This window comes from Rhopalosiphum maidis, chromosome 1 (assembly GCF_003676215.2).
Source record: "Rhopalosiphum maidis isolate BTI-1 chromosome 1, ASM367621v3, whole genome shotgun sequence".
Lineage (NCBI taxonomy): Eukaryota > Metazoa > Arthropoda > Insecta > Hemiptera > Aphididae > Rhopalosiphum > Rhopalosiphum maidis.
Genome location: NC_040877.1, coordinates 46239544 through 46263763, shown reverse-complemented (window position 1 = coordinate 46263763; position 24220 = coordinate 46239544). Strand labels below are relative to the sequence as shown.

The window sequence follows — 24220 nt, the reverse complement described above, 5'->3', positions numbered from 1 at the left end:
ATTAGTAATGCAGTAGATTGAATTAACTTTTACCTACTAAGTAATCAATGCATAAGTACACTATACCTCTAATATACAACAAAGAAACCTTCCATGGTTTGTTTTGTGTCTGCAACAATTACTGGTCAACTAATATTTTATAAAAAACCGAGAAATATGAATAGGTATAGTTTAATAGTATATTATTATTATAAGACGATTAGCAACTACACCGGTATACATTATTTATATGATTTAAACTTTTTTTCTATAACAAAAGTTTTAATTTAAAGGATACTTCATACAAACGAATAGTTTGTAATGTACTGTGGTAAATTCCAATGTTTTCTAAAATTTAAATTATGGTTTGAAATTCTTACGTTTTATTTTTATGAGATTTTTTTTTTACAAAATCGTAGGAGTACAAATTTGAAAAAAATGTTACCATATATTAATGTTTAAACATCTAATAAAATATATATTTTTAAAAACAACAAATATTTATCCTAAATCAATTAATTCATAACTCTGGTCGACCATTTGATTCATGCCAGTTTTTAAAGTCCAAATAGAAGTCCTTGTCACATTTTCGTTTGAGAGTAGGGAATAAACTAAAACACACAAAATATATTTCAACACTATGTGAGAAAATTATAACGATTATTTTATTATTACTTATGATCGATTGTCTTAAACATATCATTTTGAACAAGGTCTACGTTTGAATTTGCACATATAACATGACCAAGAGTAATTTTCTTTATCACTTTCAATTGATCTAATAAACAATTTATAGTTTTTATAAGTTTCTATTGAATAATTTTAAATGTTATTTATTTACCTTCTGTGAAGCTACCGGGCTGCCCTTGTACATCGTAGAAAAATCGATCACCAACTTTGTATCGATAAAAACCGTCGGCAATTAAACACCTCGCTGTTGGACCCACAATTGCACCATCACTGTGTTTTTCTAATAAAAGACCTACCATTAAATCAATGTCATTCACTGAGTTATAGAGTTCTTTTAATTTTGCTATATCCTAAAACCAAAAAAATATTAGCTTCCATTCATTTTTTAACATTAAATTCTTATTTTTATTTTATGGAATACATTTATATTTATAAGAGTATACGTATAAATATTTTTAATTTAATAAAAATATTATATTAATAAGTCAAACACGATAATAAAATATTATCATTTAAATTTTTTGATAATCTATCTTTCCTACTTTTGTGTGTAAAAGATCCGCCAAATCTTCAAAATCTTTAGCCAATGGATATCCACAAAAATGTCTAACTCGATTGTATGGCTGTAGGCCCACATCGCGGCCCCTTGAGATATCAATTGCAAGAAGATCACGACTATTGTACTTAGGATTATCAAGTAAACCGAGTACATCTTGTCCTTTTATTGAATAATTGTCTATTCTAGGAAACAAGAAGTTGGATATCTAAACAATTAAAATACAAATATTATATTATTTGATAAGTTTTGTTTTTTGTATTTGTATTATATGTGTTATATGTATAACGAATAAACCATTAGAGAATGAAACATTTAAAGAAATTGTACAATATATTATGAACAATTTACGACAAGCTTACGTAAAAATTATAAGAAGGTTGAACCATTCTTCCTGGAGTTTCTATAAACCCTTTTAACAATTTATCAAAGTTATTATCAAGGGGTATTAGGTCTGCATTTAACATCCAATCAGTAATTTTTGCCGAGTTTTCTATTTTGTAGTTTTTGTTCATAAAACTTTTCAATCAAAATTAAATGTTTAATTAAATTGACATTAATAAAATAAAATAAAAATGTACACTACATTTATTGTATTACATACTTAAATTGAACTGGTATAACTGCATGTAAGATTCGATAAGCAGCAGATGAAAACTCCTGAGACGTTGAAGGATTTACACTAGGATCATAGATATTTGGTTTATTTAATCCATACATTTCTTGAAAATCTTCTCCTGTTAAAAATGAAAATATGAAATAGTAGGTATAATATTTGAATATTTTAAAATGTTTAAGTATTGTTTATATTATAATATTATATTATGCATACCAATAATTATAGGTAAGAAATCTTCATATGTAATACGTTGAATAGTCGCAATGACAATTCTTCGTGCTTCCTGATAAACGATTTCATCGGACCAAAATGGATTTAAAGACGAGAACTTTGAAGCAATATAATTGTGAAACCTTAAAAATAAGGTTTGCATTGCAGTTATTCCTAAATTTTGATTCCCGTTGTTTGGATCTCCTGTATAAAATAACTAACCAATTTATTAAAAGTTAAGATATTAGTTTCAATGCAGATAATTAAAGTTATATTAGAGCAGACACGACTTTCATAACTATAAAGTTATCAAAGATACAGAACACTGCAGTTAAATTAATTTTAATATATAAACATATATTTTTTTTAATAAGTAAGTCATTGTAATGTATATGTTGAATTTGAATTCAATGATAATAATTAATGTATACTTATGAAACAAAATTGAGTGAAGACGGTCTCTCCCAGTCAGCCTATATTACTAAGTATGTTATATGATTATAATGATATTACTTTTATAATTTATTTTATGTGTTTAAATAAAATATAATGATGTACATTAAAGTTAAAAGTCCTCAAGAATAACACTTTTGAATTACAATAAAATAAATAAAATTACAGTTATTATTCGCTTTAATATTTAATTTTGTCAAAATTTGAGATTCAAATGATTATAAAAAAAACCATGCATACCTATATATTTTCAAAATTCTAAGAAAATTACTTAATATATATTATGTACTAGTATTAACTTTTCAATTTTTTTTTATTGAGTGTAAAAATTAGGATCATTATTAATAAGAAAACTTAAAAATATTGAAAATTTCAAATGCCATTTTATATTTAACTTAAAACTAGTCTAAATACTTTGAAAATTATAATTTCAGTAACAGTGAACGTTTTTAATGAATTAAAAGCATTCAAAAGCTTGAAAAAACAATATATGATTATAAAACCACACTACACATTTTTTGCTAAGTTAAAAATATTAAAAATACATGTCCATTTTCATTTATTAGTGTTTGAAGTTCAAATGTTGCCACATTACGAAAATGTTAACATTGAGTTATTGAATAACAAAAAAAAAAAAAATTTAGTGATTATTTTGTAATTTAAAATATAAATCTCAGGGTATTAAAATGTCTACGTATACGTATTTATATTTATATGTATATTTTATGTAATAAATTTTTTTAAAAATTTAGATTGAGATATTTTAAAGCTATTGCCCAATTGGTTATTTATGCTAAACATTTATTTATAAATGTACCAATGTACGATAAGTAAATAATGTTGAATTGATTCAAAAGTTAATTAATAACAATAATATAATATATTATTTTAAATTCAAATGTTTTTGAAAAAAAATTATTTAACCTACCATTTTACTATTTTTAAAATAAATTACTATAGTAGCAATACAAAAATAATTTCATAAAATATACTTAGTAATACTTATAACGCTACAATTTTTTAATAAATACTGAAAAATAGATTTTTTTTTTTTAATTTGTGTCTAATATAACTTGTTAAGTCTTCACATTTAAAATAAAATTTCAAAATCTGATTGTTTTATAAAGAGTAAATGTTTTCCTGTAAGTTAATTTACGTTTATAAAATTATACCGGCACCATCACCCTTAATATTAGGTATATTAACCTGTATCAAATTCAATATTGATATTTTGATTTCCAATTGATGATTTCTTGTGTGGATTGCTTAAAAATGGACAGAACATTTGACCATTATCACCAATAGAGAAATTAAGTTTTCCACCATCCATAGTTCTAAGGCGTAGTGCATAACTTTCGTTGGATCCATATACTTCAGACGCGTCTATGTAATGCGAATTGGCATTGATCTAATATTTTAACATAGGTAGTTAATATTGTACTTATGAAGTTATCATGTCTAGCGCTAGATAATGACTAATATACCAACAAGAACTATTAAATTTAATGCTTTAATGCTTAAATTTAGAGTATTTTTATTAAATTTAAATATATAATTACATAAGTATATACTTATGTTAATTATATATTTATTGTACATGGTTAAGTCATACTAACATATTATGAATAAATAATATTATACACAATAATAAAACATGTAATTCTTAGATTAAAAAAAATGTATTTAATTTTTAATATTTGTTTGGTTTATTGGAATTTTGATTAAGTATCTATATAATGTGCATTTATTAAGTCACCTTTTAATTTATTTATTAGGTGTATTATATTTTTGTGGTTAATTTAAAATAAATTTATAATTATTATATAATATTAAAAATAATATTAGAATATATAGGTTTATTTTGCTTATTTTGGATTCTTTATTTAAATTAGATCATGATTACTTTATGTAATGAGAATCAAGTAAATGTTACTTACAAACGTTGTGGGGTGTAGTGGAAAGTCATAATAATGCTTCGATGTCAATGCTCGGAATAATGTCAAACAAGTTTTATTATGTACACTAAAAACAGGATCGTCTGGTGGATATTCGATAGCCAATTGACATTGTGGATATTCTTTTATTTTATTTTTAATTAAGCAACAGTCAACTTCTGCACCTAAATCATGCGTTTGACAAAGTGATATTATGAGTATGATATATCGAATTGGTCGTAAATTATTAACTTACCATTCTTTTCTGAGATAACATTATTGGGCATACCAGATACGTCATGGGCTAATAATTGTGAAAATGGCAATAAAAGTACATTATTTTCATCAGCACGGTATATTTCATGATTTAGAAAAACATTTACATTTATAACTCTTGCACTGGGTAATGCTTTTCCATTTGTTTGCAATCGTAATTCGTAATTACCTATGTAAATAAATATAGATAGTATGTCACATTTTAAGCTTATTTTTATGGTTTCATACATTTCATCCTATGTTTACTATTTTCAAAATTTAAACGTAATTAGTTTGGTTAATTAATTATAGGTTATAAGACCTATATAATATATAATAAAAATCCTAAAATGGTTTTAAATTGATTTGCACTTTTTGTAATTTAATTTTGTCATTAGAACAATTTAATATCCGTAAAAAATTAAAATTATGAAGTGTTTTAACATATGAGTCATGAAAAGCATGAATACATTTTAAATTTAAATTGATAAATAAATCGACATTAGGTATTGATAAACAGCTAAATTATAATTAATGTTTAAAATGTTTAAATTTATTTGATCGATTTTGACTTAAAAATTCTTTAAAAAACAATTTTTTAGATATAAATATTTTAGTGTATAACTAACTCCTTAAATTCATGTGAGTTTATTTAAATATTTCATTGTCATTTGTGTTATACAAATGTTTAAAGTAAATAATAGTCAATATCTTACCATCATTGTAATTAGGATCAATCATACGAAGCATTGGAGTTTTTGCAGCACCCCACGTGGGAATCTCCAAATTATTACAAGATCCATTTGCACTTCTATACTTGGCATTTGGATCACATTTCACTATAGGAGCACATTTCTTTAAAAAATCATCATTTGTGGTTGCAATACTCGTGATGTGCAGTGAATTTTTCGTCTGAAATATTATAAAATTTAGATTTTAAATTGATAGATAGATTTATGGAAATTATACCTTTGAATATATAAAAATAAGTAAATATTGTATTAATGTATAAAGAAATGACAATTATATGACAGTTAACATTATAATAGGTGTAATGTAAAGTATAGTTATACATTTTAGATTTCGAGTAGAGTTTTTTTTTTATCATTGTTGGTACGTTTAATTATGAAAAAAATGCCATCATTTTTAATATCAAGTGTGGTTTTGGATAATTAGTTTTTGATAATACTAAAATTGTCTATTTGATATAATTCAAAAATAAATAACTGTAGAAATTAAGAAAATTAGAATTTAACCAAATATTCATAATATAATTTTCTACACATGATTTATAATTCAAAATATTTTATGTTACTTACGTATAATTATTTAAAATTGTTGATCTTTTTTAGTTTATTTTCGATTTATATTCGATAACATTTTTGCTTGTCAATAAAATAGGTAATAGGTATTGCATAAAATATTTCTCATAACTTTTTCTTAATACAAATTTAAAAAAAAAATTTTAATTTAAACTAATATTGATTTTGTAAAAGTGTTTAAAGTTTACATTTTTATAATATTAAAAATTAAAATTTTTGTTATCAAACGTATAATATCAATTTATCCAGAAACAGTATTTTGCTATTCTGTTATTATTTATAAAACATATTTAAAGAAAACACTTGAGCTATTTAAATTTTACTAAAATGATCTATTTCTATACAAAATGGGATTACCAAATTATTTGGAGACATTTTAGATTTCTTATGTGCATTAGAAATGTTATACTTTTAGGTTTTTCTTATTAAAGTTATGAAATAGGTTATTCATTAATCGGTATAAGTCCATCATAAGTTGTAGTTCTAGTAATTGTTAGTTATTTAAGTTTAATTTTTGATGAAATTTGATTTTAAAATGTTTTATAATATTATTAGTTACTTTGTAGTAATTTCGTAAATATTATCCATTGAAATTAATAACTTTTTATCACATTGTATATTGTTATTTGCTATAGATACATAATATAATTTAGAAAATATTTAGATAATTGATTATTATACCATAAATTAATTTATACAGATCTCCGTTATATCGGAACTGATCTTTATGTTGATAATAAATGGTCTTTCCATTAATGAAGTATATGCTACACAAGACACCTAAAATACAGTAAGACTGATTTTCTGATTTTTATTATTATTTACTAATGTATTTTAGATAATCTTTTTTTTAGAAAAAAAATGTTAATCATTTCAGTTAATTTTATTATTAAAAAACAATAAAATATTAGGTACTTTTGGAATTGCATTGGATTCTAGCTGAATTTTATTCTTAGTAAGAACGTGTACAAGATATATAGCACCTAGTAACAATAAGACAAACAAAACTTTATAGAATATCCACTTGAGCACTTTATTATTCCACTTAATACTGAAATTTCTATTTTTTAACAATGATCTGAAACAAGAAAAATAATCAATACTGTTATTTAAAATCTTATAAACATATTTTTTTGTATCTAATTGAATGGTATGTTAATTGTATAAAGTGATATGTTATAAAATAATTTTCTACTCACCGTGTTTCATCACTCTGAGAAAATGAATTCATTTTTTATTTTGTTAAATTACAATTTTAAAAAACAAAGATTAATAATATTTATTGAAAGAAATAAAAATGGAAAGATTCTCAAAAAATTAATTTTTTTTCGTTTAAATCACACTTTATATTCAAAAATATTCTTTGTTCGAACAAAAACACGTTTAATGTGGCTGAAATCCAATTATTAACTGATAGCGTGATTTAGCTCTTAGGCTTCTTGTCCTTCATTATATAATTGAAATGTTGTTTTATTTATATTATTGTCTATTCGAGAATAAAATTAAAATATTATTACTATATTTATCCAATCGATGAAAATATGTAAAAAAAAAAAAACAAGTTACTTTATTTTTTAATGGAGAATATTGAAACGAGAAAAACAATTATAAATATAATCAGAAGTAACAAGTTTTTTTAAAAATAAAAACTTTGTTTTACTTTGTATAGATTTTAAAAATGAAACCAATAGGTATATGAGTTTTGAGTTAAAAATGTATAAACATATTTTCTTTGATCACTTTGAACATTGTAAATACCTACATTTATATGTTTTTTGTTTGTATTGGTTTCATAATAAAAAACATAAAGGATATTGAGACTTATGATTAAATCATGATTTAGGTTATAAATATTTATGTAATGGACTGCAACGTTGCATCGAAATGAATCTAATAGTTTAAATATAAAGATAGCTAACTAGTTGCTTGGCCAATTGAATAATAATTTACCGATGCTGGTAAATGTATGCCAGTAATTTTCCAACTGAGTTTCGCAACACACTATACTGTGTCGCGAGCATTCTCTAGGTGTGTCCAGATATTTTGTTTAAAAAAAAAAGAAAGAAAGAAAGATAGATCGATAGATCGTGAAAAGTTGTTGGTGTGCCGTAAAATTTAAACGAAGAGCACAGCGTGTCCTGTTTAAAAAAGTTTGAAAACCACTGATTTATACCGTGGGTTATGGGGAAACTGGTTACTTTTCGATGTTACCAAACCATACACTTTTTTATTTAACGCACTGAACAGATTACAGGTAAAATGTATAGAGCATACTCTATAGTAAAATATTCAAAATATAAATATTATATTTTCGTATCATCTGCACTTGAGTGATATGCGTTACATCTACGATCGTCTCGGCGATGTACAATTGCGTTTACGTACATTTGTTTGTTGCTTTAAGTAGCACGATTATTTACGATTTGTCTTCATGACCCTTAAAAACATAAGAATTGCGTACGGAAATGAATGCAATATTGCCAAAATCCAATACTTACTATAGTATTTAGTATTAAAAAAAAAAAATAATATTTTAAAATGAACATAGTCAATTAAATTATTAAGATGTTATGTAAAAAGAGGCGTTGTTCATAACCGCACACTTTCAAAAAAAGGTCGTCGCTCAAAACCACACATATTTTTATACATTAATCTCGCATGTTTTCCCCAAATCATGTATACAAATGTTGATTATTGTAAATTAGAATTAATTCTTTCTATTAATATCATTGTATAGTGATAATTGAAAAATGTATTTATTTTTTCTTTTTGTTTAAATTTGACTTCTCTTATGCTTTTATAAAATTGATAAGAATGGCTACCCCAGCACAAGCTTAGCTTTTAGGGGGTGCTGCAATATTATAGACTTGTTAATTATAACACAAAAAGTATTGTATATTATTGTTGCAAATATATATTAATATTATTATTAATAAATCAAACCATTCAGTACCGCACACATTGATATATATTAATAACGTATACATTTTTTTTTGAATAACAAAATCAAGATCACAAAATCATAAAAACAAAACTTTTAAGGTTATACAGAAAATTCACTTCTATTCAAATATTAAAAAAAAATTACAATGATAACTTATTTTTGGTTTGCCTTATTTACCAAACGAGTTGTGTCCCAAATACTGAATTGTGTCCCGCAGTTTTTTCGGGTTACACGAATTGTGTCCAACAATTTTTATAAATTCAAATCGTCAATTTGTCTATTAAAAATTAAAAGTATGTTATATATTATAATATTTTACACGAAAAATGAAAAAGTTCTTACAAAAAAGTCGCATATTCATCGTAGCTCCATGTATACCTTATTTCCACGTGATAATAATAATGAGCAGAATCGAAAAATTGTACTCAATAAATTTCTTATAAAATATATGTGGGTATTTATGGACAAATTTCTCGATTCTAATTTAACAGCATTCAATTTGTGTAAAACTATATAAAACAGTTTGGACTCAATTCGTGTATCCCTCTTTTATCATTGGGACACAACTCGTGTACGAGAAATTTTGTTGGAACACAACTGACTACCGTTAAATATCTGAAATAAGTTATTTTACACATTTTCACAATTACGAACAACGAAGCGGTTGCGCAGTATTACGTTTGGGTAGATGGAACGTACGCAATTGTAATAGTGAAAAAAATGTATGAGCCATCGAAACGCACCCGATAGTCTTACCCTCGTACGCTTCGGGAATGTCAAACGATTATAACAAAGTTCAAACACAGTTTGAAATCAAACAAAACAAAACACTTGGCCCGTTCTACAGTCGTCGCTCGTTCATGTACAACCGCCGTACAAACGCTCTTGCCGAGTTTCAGTACAACAGCTGGACTGTCCGTCCAGTTGTGTAAAATAGTCATATTTTAGTACAACACGTACTGTTTCGTTGTTCTAACCCATTTAAATTACTGAAATGCTACAGAAACATATATTGTATTACACATACAGTAGAACCTCGATTAACCGTCAGTCTCGGGACTAGAGCTTTGACGGATAATCGAAAAGACGGTTAAAGCGAGCAACAACATTTTTTTTTAAACATACATACATATTATTTATTATTATTTTTTAGTAATTATGATAGACTTAAAATATTTGCACACAAAGAGACTAAAAATGCGAACGGTCAAGCGAACGAACACACGTGTAATATATAACTAACTGACTTTTCAAAAACAAAATGCGATCACTATCGAAATTAATTGTTTTTATCTCACCCATAATATATATAGTATATACAATATACATATGTACCTACCGCGTATCTAGTAGATATTGCGGGAAAGTTTCGAATTATATATATTATTATTTACTGCAACGCATAAGTAGTCCGAGCAAGTGTGGCCTGACGGTTAACCGAGGTTCTACTGTAATATATATTCTGAAATAGTGTAAAACAGTTTTTACAACTATCAACAATATACGAATATATACATATATTATATAATAATATATTTAGTACCCAATTTAGATAGCGCTGCAATCGCTGTATTCCGGTATTCCGTACGACGAGATCATAGCATTTAAGAACGAGTTCATGGTCAAGATGCTGTGACTTTAAACCTGACTGAGACATAGTGATTCCTCGTCAGCTATAACACTTTCAACTGATTCAACTTATCTTTCTATTCTATTCTACGAATATACTCATCGCACTCGTATTTAAGTATTTTTAAACATAATATCAAAATATTCACTAATAGTTATAAAACTGTTTATTATTTTATAATCATCATTGTTCCCGGCAGATGAAAGATAATGTATCACAAAAATAACTTAAGTACTTACAGTAATAATATGTTTTTTGTTTACACCATGATTTACCGTTGTTCGTTTATTCACTGTAATAGACATATTATATAATTTGATATAATTTGCACTGAATTCATACCACACAAATATTCAATCAAACTATTGTGTTGGTATAAAATATTAAATTAATGATTTGGTACATATTTGATGATCGTTTTGACTCGGATATAATATAAAAAACGATTCCCAGATATACCAATTGACGTTAAAAATATTTTTAAATGTTGTTAAGAAATCAATCGAGTTGATCAATGTTTTTTATAATTTATACATATTCAAGTTCAATGTAGACCTATTATAAATGGTATTATTATTTAGAGAAAATTATTTTAAAACAAGAAATAAAAAAATAATAAACAATAGATTTATAGACATTAAATGTAGTAAATATTTATCTTGATTAAATTACAACTCTGTTCGGTCATTCAATTCTTCCCATTCCTCAAAATCCAAGTAGAAATCATCACATTTCAGTTTGCTTGTTGGGTATAAACTAAAATAAAAAAAATTAACAATATAGCAATGAAAAATAATAAATGTTTATATTTATATTTACTTGTGATCGACTAATTTAAAAATGTCACTTTGTACGTGGTCCACATTTGTAGTAGCACAAATCACGTGGCCAAAAGTAATTTTTTGAATCGCTTTTAATTGATCTAAAAAACGTTTAATTTATCTATTAAACCATGTAATTTTATTTCATTTATGCAGTATTTAGTTTTATATCTTAATATTTAGTTTTAATTATTGCTTATTGAAATTTATTGTCGTGGAACAAAAAATACGGTTTTAAATTTTACATTGATACAAAATTATGATTATTTACAATAAAATAATTTGATTCCCGTCCGTAGCTACAGCCTACACGTGCATATAATTACTATTTACTATTTTTGTTGTTGTTGTTGTATAATGCACTCCGTGCGTTATAATTTTCTTTTAAATAGATAATAGGTTACAAAGGTTATTTAATAACCTGGAAAGTTGCTAATATAAATAACAAATGTTCGCATTTTTGCTGCTTATTATGCTCGATTATTATAATGCCGATTTGTTAGGATAATTTTTCAGCAAAAAAAAAAAAAACCCATTAATTTTAACGGTCAGTAATTGTTACGATTTCAAACATTAATTCTACATATAGGCTTAAATAAAACATGACCATACTAAATTTATTCAACAATTTCTTAAATTAGTTATATCATACGTAATAATCATTTTTATATCCGATTACATTACCAAATTGGAAAAATAAAGTTTTTCTCTCTTAGTTTTCTATGCTAAATTTTTAGCTATATACACAATGGAAAAGTGAACTTCGTTCACAATTAATAATCCATTTTTGGATTCATAAAAGAAATAATGTATCATTAAAATACCTACTAACGATTAAAAGTATTCAAGTATCGATTATTTTTTTTTTTTTTACATTAAACAAGTATAATTTTTAAACATATTTATAAGCACATTTTCATTATAATATATATTAAGAATATTATGTCTTATAATGATCTAATTCGACTTGAAGTTATTTGAAATGAACTCTTCATATTTGTGAATTTAGCATGGAGTACATTTGATAAAAAAATATTGGAAATTTTTTTTTTTTTTAAGTGATTTATGGTTTAAAGTCACATTATAACAAATTTTGTTCATAATATGATTAAACACTCTGACTGTATGTTTTCTTTAATCGAAGTATTAATTCGTTCCAGGACAATTCAATTTTAATGTATGTCAAAAAATAATTAAGAAGAAATATCTATTTGTATTGTACTTTGTGTATTCGATCTACTTACTTTTAGTAAAACTGCCGGGTTGACCTTGTACATCATAGAAAAATCGATCACCAGCTTTATACCGATAAAAACCATCGGCAATTAAACATTGAGAAGTAGGACCCACAATTGCACCATCACTGTGTTTTTCTAATAAAATACCTACCATTAAGTCGATGTCATTTACTGAGTTATAAAGTTCTTTTAATGTTGCTATATCCTAAAATAAGTTGAAATCAGGATAAATTGTATGCATATATATATATATATATTAAATTATACATGGTGATTTGCTATACCTTTATATGTATCAGATCTACTAAGTCTTCAAAATCATTTGCAAACGGCAGTCCACAAAATTGTCTGACAATATTGTATGGTTGTAAGCCTACATCACGGCCCCTAACGATATCAATAGTCAGTAAATCACGCCCTGTATATGGAGGCTCTTTAAATCTAGCAAGCATAAAGTTGGAAATCTGAAAATTTAAAATACAAATATATTTTAATATTTAATTTAAAATAATATTATACACAATATAGACACGTGTGGAATAGTATAATTACATAAAAATTGTACGAAGGTTGAAGCAATCGCCCAGGTGTTTCCAAAAATCCTTTGAGTAATTTATCAAAATTATTTTGTAAAGGTAATAAGTTTGATTCTCTCATCCAATCCGTTACGTTAATTGAAAATTCTGTTTTGTAATCTTTATTTATAAAACTGTTTCCAACAATTAAATATTAATTTAAAATTTTATAAATTTGATTACTAGAAAATATGATTCTTTTAAGAATAATTACTTATATTCAAAAAGAGCATTTTTTTGTTGTTGGATATTTTGAAGTCATTACAAAACAAAAATGACGAAAAAAAACTATATTTTTCATCATCATAATTTTTAAGTTTTTTTAAAAAAGAATATATTTTTGTAATTTCAAATGAAGAACTAATTAGTTTAAATTTCATATGAGCAGAACGTAAGGAAAATAAACCACGTAAAATATTAATTTACCGGACATTTAAATTTTAAACAATTATAAATTAAGTCATAGATGACTAATTAATATATTTTTTTCAATTTGATTTTTATGCATAGCTATTTTTAGAAAACAATTCAATTTCAGAATATAAAATTAAAAATATATGCTGTCATTTAAAAAAATTTTTTTTTACATTAAATATTGTGCGATGACTATAAATTATCTAAAAAAAATATTTCCAAAAACCTCAATATATTTTGACAAAATTAGTATTTAGCTATAAAAGAATCACCTTGTATCAATAATTATCTTTAGAAATATACACAAAATGGAATGATATTTATTTATTACATACTTGAATTGAACGGGTATAAGTGAATGAAGAATTCGGAAAGCAGCTGTGGAAAATTCCTGAGATGTAGATGGATTAATGGTAGGGTCATAAATATTCTCTTCATTTAATCCATACATTTCTTGAAAATCTTCTCCTATATAAAATAAAAATACATAACTGAATAGTTGAATGTTTTTAAATTTCTATTGTGCTACATGTTATTTAATATATTATGCATACCGATAATTATAGGTAAGAAATCTTTATAAGTGATACGTTGAATAGTTGCAATGACTATTCTGCGAGATTCCTGATAAAGAATTTCATCCGACCAATAAGGATTTAATGTTGAAAGTTTAAAAGCAATATAATTATGATACCTTAAGAATAAACTCTGCATCGATGATATTCCTAAATTTTGATTTCCATTATCCGGATCACCTGTGAACAGAATCTACTTGTAGAATATAAAATACTAATATACTCAACAAACGTTATAAATATAAATGTTAAGCTTGTGGGAATTTAAGTGAGGGAAAGAATAATTTTCACACATATACATCAAAGAAAAATATTTAAGTAATTAAAATACTATGTATATAATATTAGTAAACTTATAGCATACATTTTTTTAATATTATTTATTTTAGTTTTCTAATAACAATTTTGCGATGTTGTATATAGTTTCTACATTTTATCATTCAAAATATGAGTGTAATAATTTATTAACAAGTGATAATTATGATAATCTCGGCGCTGGGGAAATGCCACCCAATCCCTAAAATATTAAGTTCGTGTAGTGGGTCGGATTTTTATCTATTATTGTTACTCAGGAGATACCACGATGATGTTGGTTGGATCGTATACCAAAAATGTATTTATTGTATTAGTCCTAATTATAAAATTATGAGTTTTCATTTTTTAAATTTTAAATTTGTTATTATTTGTTTGTTAAATACAGTCTTCATTTATTTTCGAGTTTTAGCTTATAAACTTATGAACTCGTTATTTAAGTTATTAAATATAAACTAAAATGGACTTGGTAATAAAAAAAAAGAAAAAATTCAAAAAAATTCTAAAAATATGTAGCATTATAAAAGCCGAATATGAAACGTAAGAAAAATATGTTAATATAACTTTAAACCCAGCAATCCGGGACAGGTTAAATTCACACACATTACAGGTCATTGAAATATGCTCCAACAACATCGTGTGATGCGGAAAGGAGTTTCAGCCAATATAAATCTATTATTTTATTTAATCACCGGTTGTTAACATTTGAAAAGTTAAAAACATATTTAATTATAGAATGTAATAAAGAATAACTAATAAATAATAATATAAACTAATATTAAAAAAAATCGTTTTTGCATATTTTGGTAAATACAATTTTTTTAATAATAATTTTATTAATAATTTTTTTTTACATAATTTTCATTGAAAATAAAATATATTTTTTAATGGTTTTAATCGTTCTAATTTTTAAAGTTTTTTTACTATTTTGAATGACAACATACATTTATAGTTTAATATTCCAAAAGTAAAATATTTTTCTGAGTGTTGTATTGATATATAAAAATCGAAATTTGTAATACTAGTTTATGAGTTATAGTAGGTATTTAAAGTTTTGTAATGCGGAATTGAGTGGTATGGGATACCTTGCAGAATGTTGGTTTACTATTAACTCCTCTCACATAAACTTTAAATATTATTATAACTTATAAGTTATAACTAGGGCTCAGCTTTAAACGCCCTTAAAATCATACAAATATGCTCTAAATAGCCAAAAACTCTCTTAAAAATGACCTTTAAAAGCGCGTTATAATTTGTGTTATACAATTTGGTAATTTATAATATAAGATATAATTAATATAGGTTTCCGCATCGCGGCTTTGATGTGATGGGGCACTTTTTGATACTTTACAAATGTCATGGTCTTAATAATCGATTGGAAAAAAAAAAATTCTAAAAAAATATGTGAATTTATTTAGAATATCGTTTGTTTAATGTTTGTTTATCTAAGATTAAAATTTGTTTTTTACTTGAATGGGGTAACGGAGAGTTCATTGGTATTATAACATAAAAACCGGCCCTGTCAATGTTATTTTCTCAAATAGGTGATAGTATTCTCAAAATGTGAAAAATCAGAATGCCAAATTTCATGGAATATTATAGAGACTTTTAAAAAATAATTATAATAATCGTAAAAATAAAAAATAAATTTAAATTTAAAAAAAAATTGATAAATACTAATGAAAATTAAATATGTTATATACATTATACATCGATGAATGGCATAAATAATTTATAATATCATTTATTTTACGTATAGTTAATATTAACCTGTGTCATATTCAATGTCTTTTATATCATGTACGGTAGGGTCCACATTTTTACTCTCTAAGTATGGACAAAACATTTGCCCATTGCTGTTAATTGAGAAATTAAGTCGTCCGCCTTCCATCATTCTTAGATGCAGTGAATATTTTTCATCCGATCCATATATTTCAGATGCGTCGATAAAATGAGTATTATTGTTAATCTGAAATCTCCAACATGGTTATTATAAATGTACGTCGAAAATGTTAAAACTCTGTATACTTACAAACGTTGAGGGGTATAACGGACAGCTGTAATTTCTCGACGTCATCGAACGGAATAACCCCATGCAAGATATGTTATGCTCACTATAAACAGGGTCGTCAGGTGGGTTATTGACCACCATTTGACACTGAGTAAATGTTTTTCTTGCATTTTCGTCGAGGCAACCATCTATTACTCCACCTGTACAAAAATCCAGCGCAAATTAACTTTTTAAAATACAATAATTTTAAATAAATCGTGAAATTTAACGATTTATGTTGTTGATATTTGAAAATTGAATGCGTACCGTCATCATTTTTTGGAATGTCAATGAACAGACCTGATATGTCATGAGCTATTAACTGTCCAAATGGCACTAAAAGTACATTATTTTCATCGGGCTTATATATTTCTCGATTCAGAAAGAGTTCAATGTTGATCACTCTTGGACTAGTTAATTCACTTCCATTTGATTGTAATCGAAGTTTATAAAAACCTTTAAAATATAATTATGAGTTTAAACCTAACCAAATTTTAAAATTAAAAATTTTTAATATAATATTAATTATATAATTACAAGTTAAAAAAATCATTTTTATATACAGTTCAATGCATTAGTATTAATTATTATCTTTTATTAATATTATTTTAGTTAATTTTCTCACCTTAAAATATACTACAAATACTACTACAATTCAATTGAATTAACCCAATTTATTTTAATTGTTTGTAATTTTTTATTACATATGGTTTATGGCAATCATTGAATTTTTAACAAAAAATTATTTTTTATACCTTTTTATTGTTTAGAATATTGATGCGCATTTGATGTACAATAATTTAGTGCAGGTAAACAGACTATGCCCAAACGATATGCGGCCATTATAATGGACATGCAGCACAAATATAATACCTATTTACCACTTGTAAGAGTTGTAACTTAATTAATATTTCTATAATAGTTTAATTTATTACCATCACTAAAATTAGCATTAAGCAAACGAAAAAATGGTGTTCTTAATGCTCCCAACGAAGGTATTTCCAAATTGTTACATGATCCATTTGGGCTTCTGTATTTAGCGAATGGATCACATTTTACTTGAGGAGCGCATTGTTTGAAATAATCATGATTTGTGGTTGCAATACTTGAAACATGTAGTGAATTCCGTGTCTAGGAATAATAATAATAATAATAATAATAATGATACATGATACATACTAAGTAATAATTTTAGAATAAAATTAAAAATAAGTATGACAACTCAGCCAGTAGCGTACGCAGGTTTTTAGTTCGGTTTTAACTATGGATTAATCAGAGACCCGTGGGGGGCTTCGCCTCCACACCCCCACTACTTTATAGATAAACTAGTAAATATCACCAACATTTTATGACATAAAATAATTCTTTCAAATTCTTATTTTCGTATTAATTGTCTTCTCTTATTCTCTTACAATATAAGATATTTTATAAAAACATATTATATAATACATGTTTAATACTATAAACTGTATAATAGAATAACTTAGCAATATTCATTTTTTTGAAAAAAAAAAAAACTTAATATTGAGACATATTTTTTTTTAGCAATCATATTATTTATAAATAGTAGCTAAATATCAAACTATATCAATAACTTGGTAGTTTAAATTTTATAGTCATAAGTTATAGTTATAGTTTGTAAGTGTTAAGTCAACATTCAAGTGTCTTGATAAAAATTAAGTTCATTTAATGTTACTATAATTTATTTTCAATAAAAATGTTATATCTAATCAAATATTTGAATAATGATTTATCTTTTGATATGAATATGGCACGATATTGCTGTGATAGCAATCTAAAAAAAAAAAATTGTAAGTAGATCTATCGTCTATGGTGTAAGTTATGGTTGTAGGCATAGCTAGACTGCCAGAGCTAATTCAGCCATGATCACTATCTTAATAAGTTCATATTTCAGCTAGGTTTTTGTTCAAAAGACCATAGTCCATAGACAATATACATATTATTTAACATATAAAAACATTTTGAGAGGAGGAAGAAATTTCGGGGAGGGTTGAAACCTTAGAACCCTAAACCTGCGTACGCCACTGAATTCAGCCCCTTATTAGGTATAATTATATGTATGTTTTTAAAATATTTATACTTAGATGATTTTTTTAATACAAGTTATTCATAATTGATAATTTTTTACAAAAGTAATAAAAATAATGTACTTTTTATTATTTTAATTTTTAAATACAATATATCTTTTTAATTTCAAGTTCTAATGCAAAGTATTTTTTTGGAAACATCATAAAAACTGAATTTTAAAATGAGTAGTTATAAGTATTTAAAGTAGTAATGAGTGGTTGAAGTTGCACGAGAGTGTCCCAGACAATGTTTAATTGATTACTCCGCTTTATAGGCAAAATATGGTCGAGAGATTACAGGAAACGTTATTTTTTTAGATATAAGCTCCCTGCGGAACTTTGCTTATTACGTATGTAATATATCAAGGATATATAGATAAGGGATCAAATATCCCATTTAGCGCCAATATTATTCCTTATATTTATTAATGACATTCATTTTCATAATTGTACTAAATTATTGTTTGCTGATGATATAAAGATATTCCGTATAATTCATAATCAAAATGAGGCAGATTTACTTCAGCTCGATTCAAATACTTTATGTGAGTGATGCACGAACAATAATTTTACTCTTAATATTAAGAAATGCCAGATAATGACTTTTTCCAGAGCTCAGTTAGTTTCTTCATTTGATTACAATGTCAATGGTGAACCACTACGTCGGACTATGGGGCCTATTAAGGACTTTGGTATTTATTTTGATCCCAAACTTAAATTTGATTGTCATATTAACAACATTGTTAATAAGTCAAATAAAATACTTGGTTTTATCCGTCGAAGCTGTGCTAATTTTGATGATTCATTAGCTTTAAGGTTCATTTACTGCAGCTTGGTTCGTTCTATTTGTGAATATGGCTCAATAATATGGTCTCCCTATCAATCGGGTCATAAGCATATCATTGAAAAAATTCAACAAAAGTTATTACGTATCTTCATATTTAAATATTCCATAGTTAGAGAACCCCACTCTTCGTACACTCCACTACTAACGATACTTAACCTCGAAACATTAGAAAAACGTCGTTTGAGATTAGATTTGTACTTTTCGTATAAACTCTTTACAGGAAATATTGACTGTACTGAGTTCCTAAGTCGATTCTCCTTCCATGCCCCAAATCGTATTCCCGGTCTAAAAACACTTTTTATCTTAAAACAGTAGTAACTAATTATGCTAGCAATACTCCCCATCATAGAACCATGAAAACTATAAATGAATTAAATATCGATATGTTCATATCACCAAACTTTAACTCATTCAAAAATTATTGTAATTTCTTACTTTTTAATTCATAGCTATAAATACATTATATTATACACAATTGTCTTTTGTCTATTTGTCTTTCATTACTTTACTTTTTGTATATTATTGTTAATATCGGATGTTGTTATTATTATGTATGTAATTGGGCCTGATCCGTTTAAAACTTAAATAAATAAATATACTAATTTTACGTGTTCGTGTATGAAAACTGAAACCATTTTCTAATATTTATATTTGTAACAACAATAATGTAAAAAAATAAAAGCCTAAACACATTTTACAATAATAATTATTAATTTATTTGTATAGATAGGTACATGAACATATTTTTATTATTTTACGTATAGTAATCAATATAAAATTAATATATAATATAAATTTGTATTTAATGTTTCTTTTGAAAATTATAATAGAACCTAATTAGTTAATACTATGAATGGCTTTTAAGTTTTTGTTTAATTTAATTTTAATATATGTTTATTGTATATGCCATATGGTATATTATACTAAAGTATCTAATTAAGTTTCAATAAAAAACTTTAAAACTTTAAAGATATTAACATAAGTAAGTGAACTATTTTAAAATAGAATTATATAGTTATCACTTACCACAAATGATACAATGGTTGAAAATGTTCCTAAATAAATCTAGGTTTATAGTTACGTCGTCTGCCGTGTCGTTAGCAAAAGTTCAACTCAGTTCAACTCTGGAAATTTCCCGATTGATTATGGTTAGTGAATAATGCTAGCAAGACTAAAACGGCCAATTTATATTACGTTAAAAAACAAACGATACGACAGACACGTATTTTTTCGTTTGAAAAATGTGTTTATTTTTATAAATTCTATAGGCTCTACAGTTAAAAATGTCTGTTCGTATAAAAATAATATATTTTATTTTAAAATATGTATATAGTCATCGAATGTTATTTTTATAAAAAAAAGATGTAAAATATTTAGCTATTATTTGTGATTAAAGATTTATTATTATTAGATTATTTAATATTTATTACTTATTAGTATAAGTAGTGTACATTAAAATATATTATTAAAAAATATTTAAATATCTAGTTCTATTCGAGTTTATTACGCAAATTGTCTAACATAATATTTTCCATAAACTAATTATGAATTTGACGGAATTTTAATCAAATTACCTTAGCGGTGTAACTGGATGCTGGTTGTATTTCATACTTAATGAAGACATACAAAAGATAAAGAGCACCAAGGAATAATAATCCAAATAAAATTCCATTGAAAGGCCACTTAAGCAGTTTTCGGTTCGACTTTATATTCGACTTGTTTTGATTTAGCAGTGGTCTAAAATGAGAATAACTATTATTTTATAATAAACAACATTTCAATTTAGTTAAATGTTGATATGATTTACTTGTGTATATACATAATATGTTATGTACATTTAAAAAAAGGAAATAATTGTATTATTATAAAATTCTGTACTCCTAGCCCTTGAGGCGTTGAAAATTTAAATAAATATAAAATAAATAAATAATTACTGAGCTTCATGTCGAGACGAAAAATCCATTTCATAGGGATTTATTCTGTTGAGTTAACCAGCGATGATTACACAAAATGACTGAAAATGTTGCAATTACCAAATAAAATAAAATTTAAAAGCCAATAATATATAAAACACGTTGATGTACTTCTTTATAATATTAAATAAACACAACTAATTGGACGGATTAGATCAAACTACTCATACTTATAAATTGAATAATTATTTTATTTATTTATTTATTAAATGTATATAACCTACTTAGAAATCAAACGTATAATTATAGTTATCTAATATGATTCTATTATGATTAAACGATAATAGCCCTTATTATTGATCAGTAACGATTGATTTAATGATGATATAACGTATAGTTAACTAATAAAACGACTACAACTTACATGTATTACGAAATAACTAATAAGTATAGGCATTATTAGTCTACTGGGTGTTCGCAGAGACTATATGAACCGCAATCAGTTCTTATTTTTTTAATTCGCAGATTCTGGAACACGAAACTTGAATAATTCACCTGATATACTTTTTCATGTCTAGAAAAATGTTAGTTATTGCATCCTGATAATTTAGTACATTGTACCTGATATCACCTATGAACTATGAAAACAATTTTATTTTTAAATGCACCAGGTACAATTATATGGTTTATAATTGCTTAATATACCTAACCATATTATATAATAATTGCGTATACTTATATTTTTTACATCCTTTATTCCTTTACCGTTTTAATGCTATAAAGCAGGAGTGACCAAACTTTTTTTGATCACGATCTACTAAAAATATACTTCACCTTTGAGGATCGACTTCCATAGAAAATTACACAGATAAAACTTATCGACAATTTATTCGCTACAACCTCGATCAATTTTTGTGCGCGTGGCTTTAAAAATAAATTCTAACATGATCGACTTTGAAATTTTCCACGATCGACTGTTTGGCCGCCACTGCTATAAAGCAATGTTCAAATAATTATGTACATAATTCACAGTATTCAGAAGTTATAAATCTTGAATACTTCACAAATTTTTGTATGCTAAAAACACTTATTTATTTGATTTTAATTGATTTTCAAACAATATACTATTTACTTGTAACTCTTTTAACCTTGTAAATATATACTTACTTATTTTTCTATTAGACAGGTATATTATGTATTTATTTTTAATATAAAATTTAAAATTAGTTATTAGTTAATTTTTATATTTATTATAAATAAATAAATACATTATGATGTATAAGCATTAAAAATTATAACATTAATTAGTATTAACATTTCTGAGTACTTGATTCTTCAACTTTACTAAAGGTATAAACTAGAGGGAGTAAGGGGCCACTGACATTATAATATAGTGGCATAAAGATATCATCCCACCTGTTTAAAATATATATTTATAGATTAATATAATACAATTTTTTTTCAAAGTATTATGCTTTAATATTTGTGTGTGTGTGTATGTGTGTTTAACGTCATTGTTACCTAGTCATTAAAATATTTATTAAATGTGGCCAATTAACTTAAGTTAGTTTAGATAGTCTTATAACTTAATATAGCTAGTTTAATTAACTCTAAGTTTAAAATTAATATGATAAAAATTTATTAATTAACTTGACTAAAAAAACATTTAATAAGCTTTAATTAAAATTATCATACTCACTTAATAAATTACTCTTACTCATACGTGATTGCGAAATTGTTATCGCATAATTTAGATAATTTTAAATTTGGATTTACTAAATCATTGGATCAAAAATAATATTTCTGTTTACTTTATTGTATAAAGTCATTGCCTACAATGAAATTAAATAAAATATTTTTAAATATCTTGTCATTTTAGTCAAATATAAAATTTTTTTATAAACGTATAGCTATTATTCTTAAAAAAAAAAAATTAAATAATTAAATTATTAAATTTTTCATTAGAAAATTAACTATCTAACTATCTAGTTGAGTTTGAAAAATTAAAAATAAAAAACTAGATTATGTCCAACTTTGAGTATAGATACATTTAAAGTTATGCTGGCTATAATATGAATAGTATCAAACATGATATATTTTCAATAATTTTACAATTCTACAAAGCTTTGAAGAAATTATTCAATTGGGAAGACTAAAATCGTTTATACTTAAATAAACCGTATAGGTTTCATATTCTCAACATACATTTTCAAATACCAATTATAGTATTTAAAAAAAACTAATTATTAGGTGAATTAGGTAATCATTCTAGCTGTTAAACAATTTATTTCGAGTGTACCTCGTCATTGAATAAGTCTCTATAATTGTAATATTGTAGTATATTTGCTAAATTTAATAGAAAAAATGATTCTGGCGGAAGACCAGAAATAATAAGCATCATCCTATCATACAAGTACCTACATTTTATGAGATATTTATGTTGCTATAATTATAGATAATTTATTTAATAATTTGTAAGGTTAGTTAGTTATACGGTTATACAAGTTGAGTAGGTTGAAATAGTTTTTACCGAAAACGTTGGATTTTTTCATTATTTATTTGATATTTATATCATATATTATTATAATTACATTTTCAGTCAACATAAACTTACTGTAAAAGGTGTGAATAGATTTGTGGTTTAAATATACAATAGTATACAATTATTAATCAAATTATTTTGAAAATTGTATTGTGTATACAAAATATATCAATATCCATTATCCATAAATGATAAATGTTTTAAATCACCATAAAAAATATTTTTTAACTACAAAAAAAATAAGTAAAATCTTC

At 24.9% G+C, this 24220-nt stretch overlaps 2 protein-coding genes across 3 annotated transcripts; both read right to left on the bottom strand.

Moving 5' to 3' along the window:
• Positions 1–407: 407 nt before the first annotated feature.
• On the bottom strand, positions 408–7475 carry LOC113549969 (peroxidase-like). 2 transcript variants are annotated; one of them, XM_026951522.1, is made up of 13 exons: positions 7218–7465; positions 6934–7096; positions 5413–5608; positions 4698–4886; positions 4445–4626; positions 3714–3915; positions 2058–2258; positions 1830–1962; positions 1588–1744; positions 1212–1433; positions 821–1019; positions 655–757; positions 408–590 (listed from the first exon to the last, which is right to left on the bottom strand). In XM_026951522.1, exons 1-13 carry the CDS (start codon positions 7247–7249, stop codon positions 500–502), a joined length of 2070 nt encoding a protein of 689 aa, XP_026807323.1. In that variant the 5' UTR covers positions 7250–7465; the 3' UTR covers positions 408–499. The 2 variants fall into 2 exon arrangements, 1 of the variants encoding a protein (XP_026807323.1); XR_003404979.1 differs by lacking the exon at positions 408–590 and having other exon boundaries at positions 821–949; positions 7218–7475.
• Positions 7476–10862: 3387 nt separating this feature from the next.
• On the bottom strand, positions 10863–21643 carry LOC113549972 (peroxidase-like). The gene is made up of 13 exons (XM_026951524.1): positions 21446–21643; positions 21086–21248; positions 17513–17708; positions 16845–17033; positions 16560–16738; positions 16298–16496; positions 14195–14395; positions 13976–14108; positions 13204–13360; positions 12936–13115; positions 12658–12856; positions 11412–11514; positions 10863–11348 (listed from the first exon to the last, which is right to left on the bottom strand). The coding sequence occupies exons 1-13, from the start codon at positions 21472–21474 to the stop codon at positions 11261–11263; spliced, it is 2016 nt and encodes a 671-aa protein (XP_026807325.1). The 5' UTR covers positions 21475–21643; the 3' UTR covers positions 10863–11260.
• Between the last annotated feature and the right edge of the window lie 2577 nt (positions 21644–24220).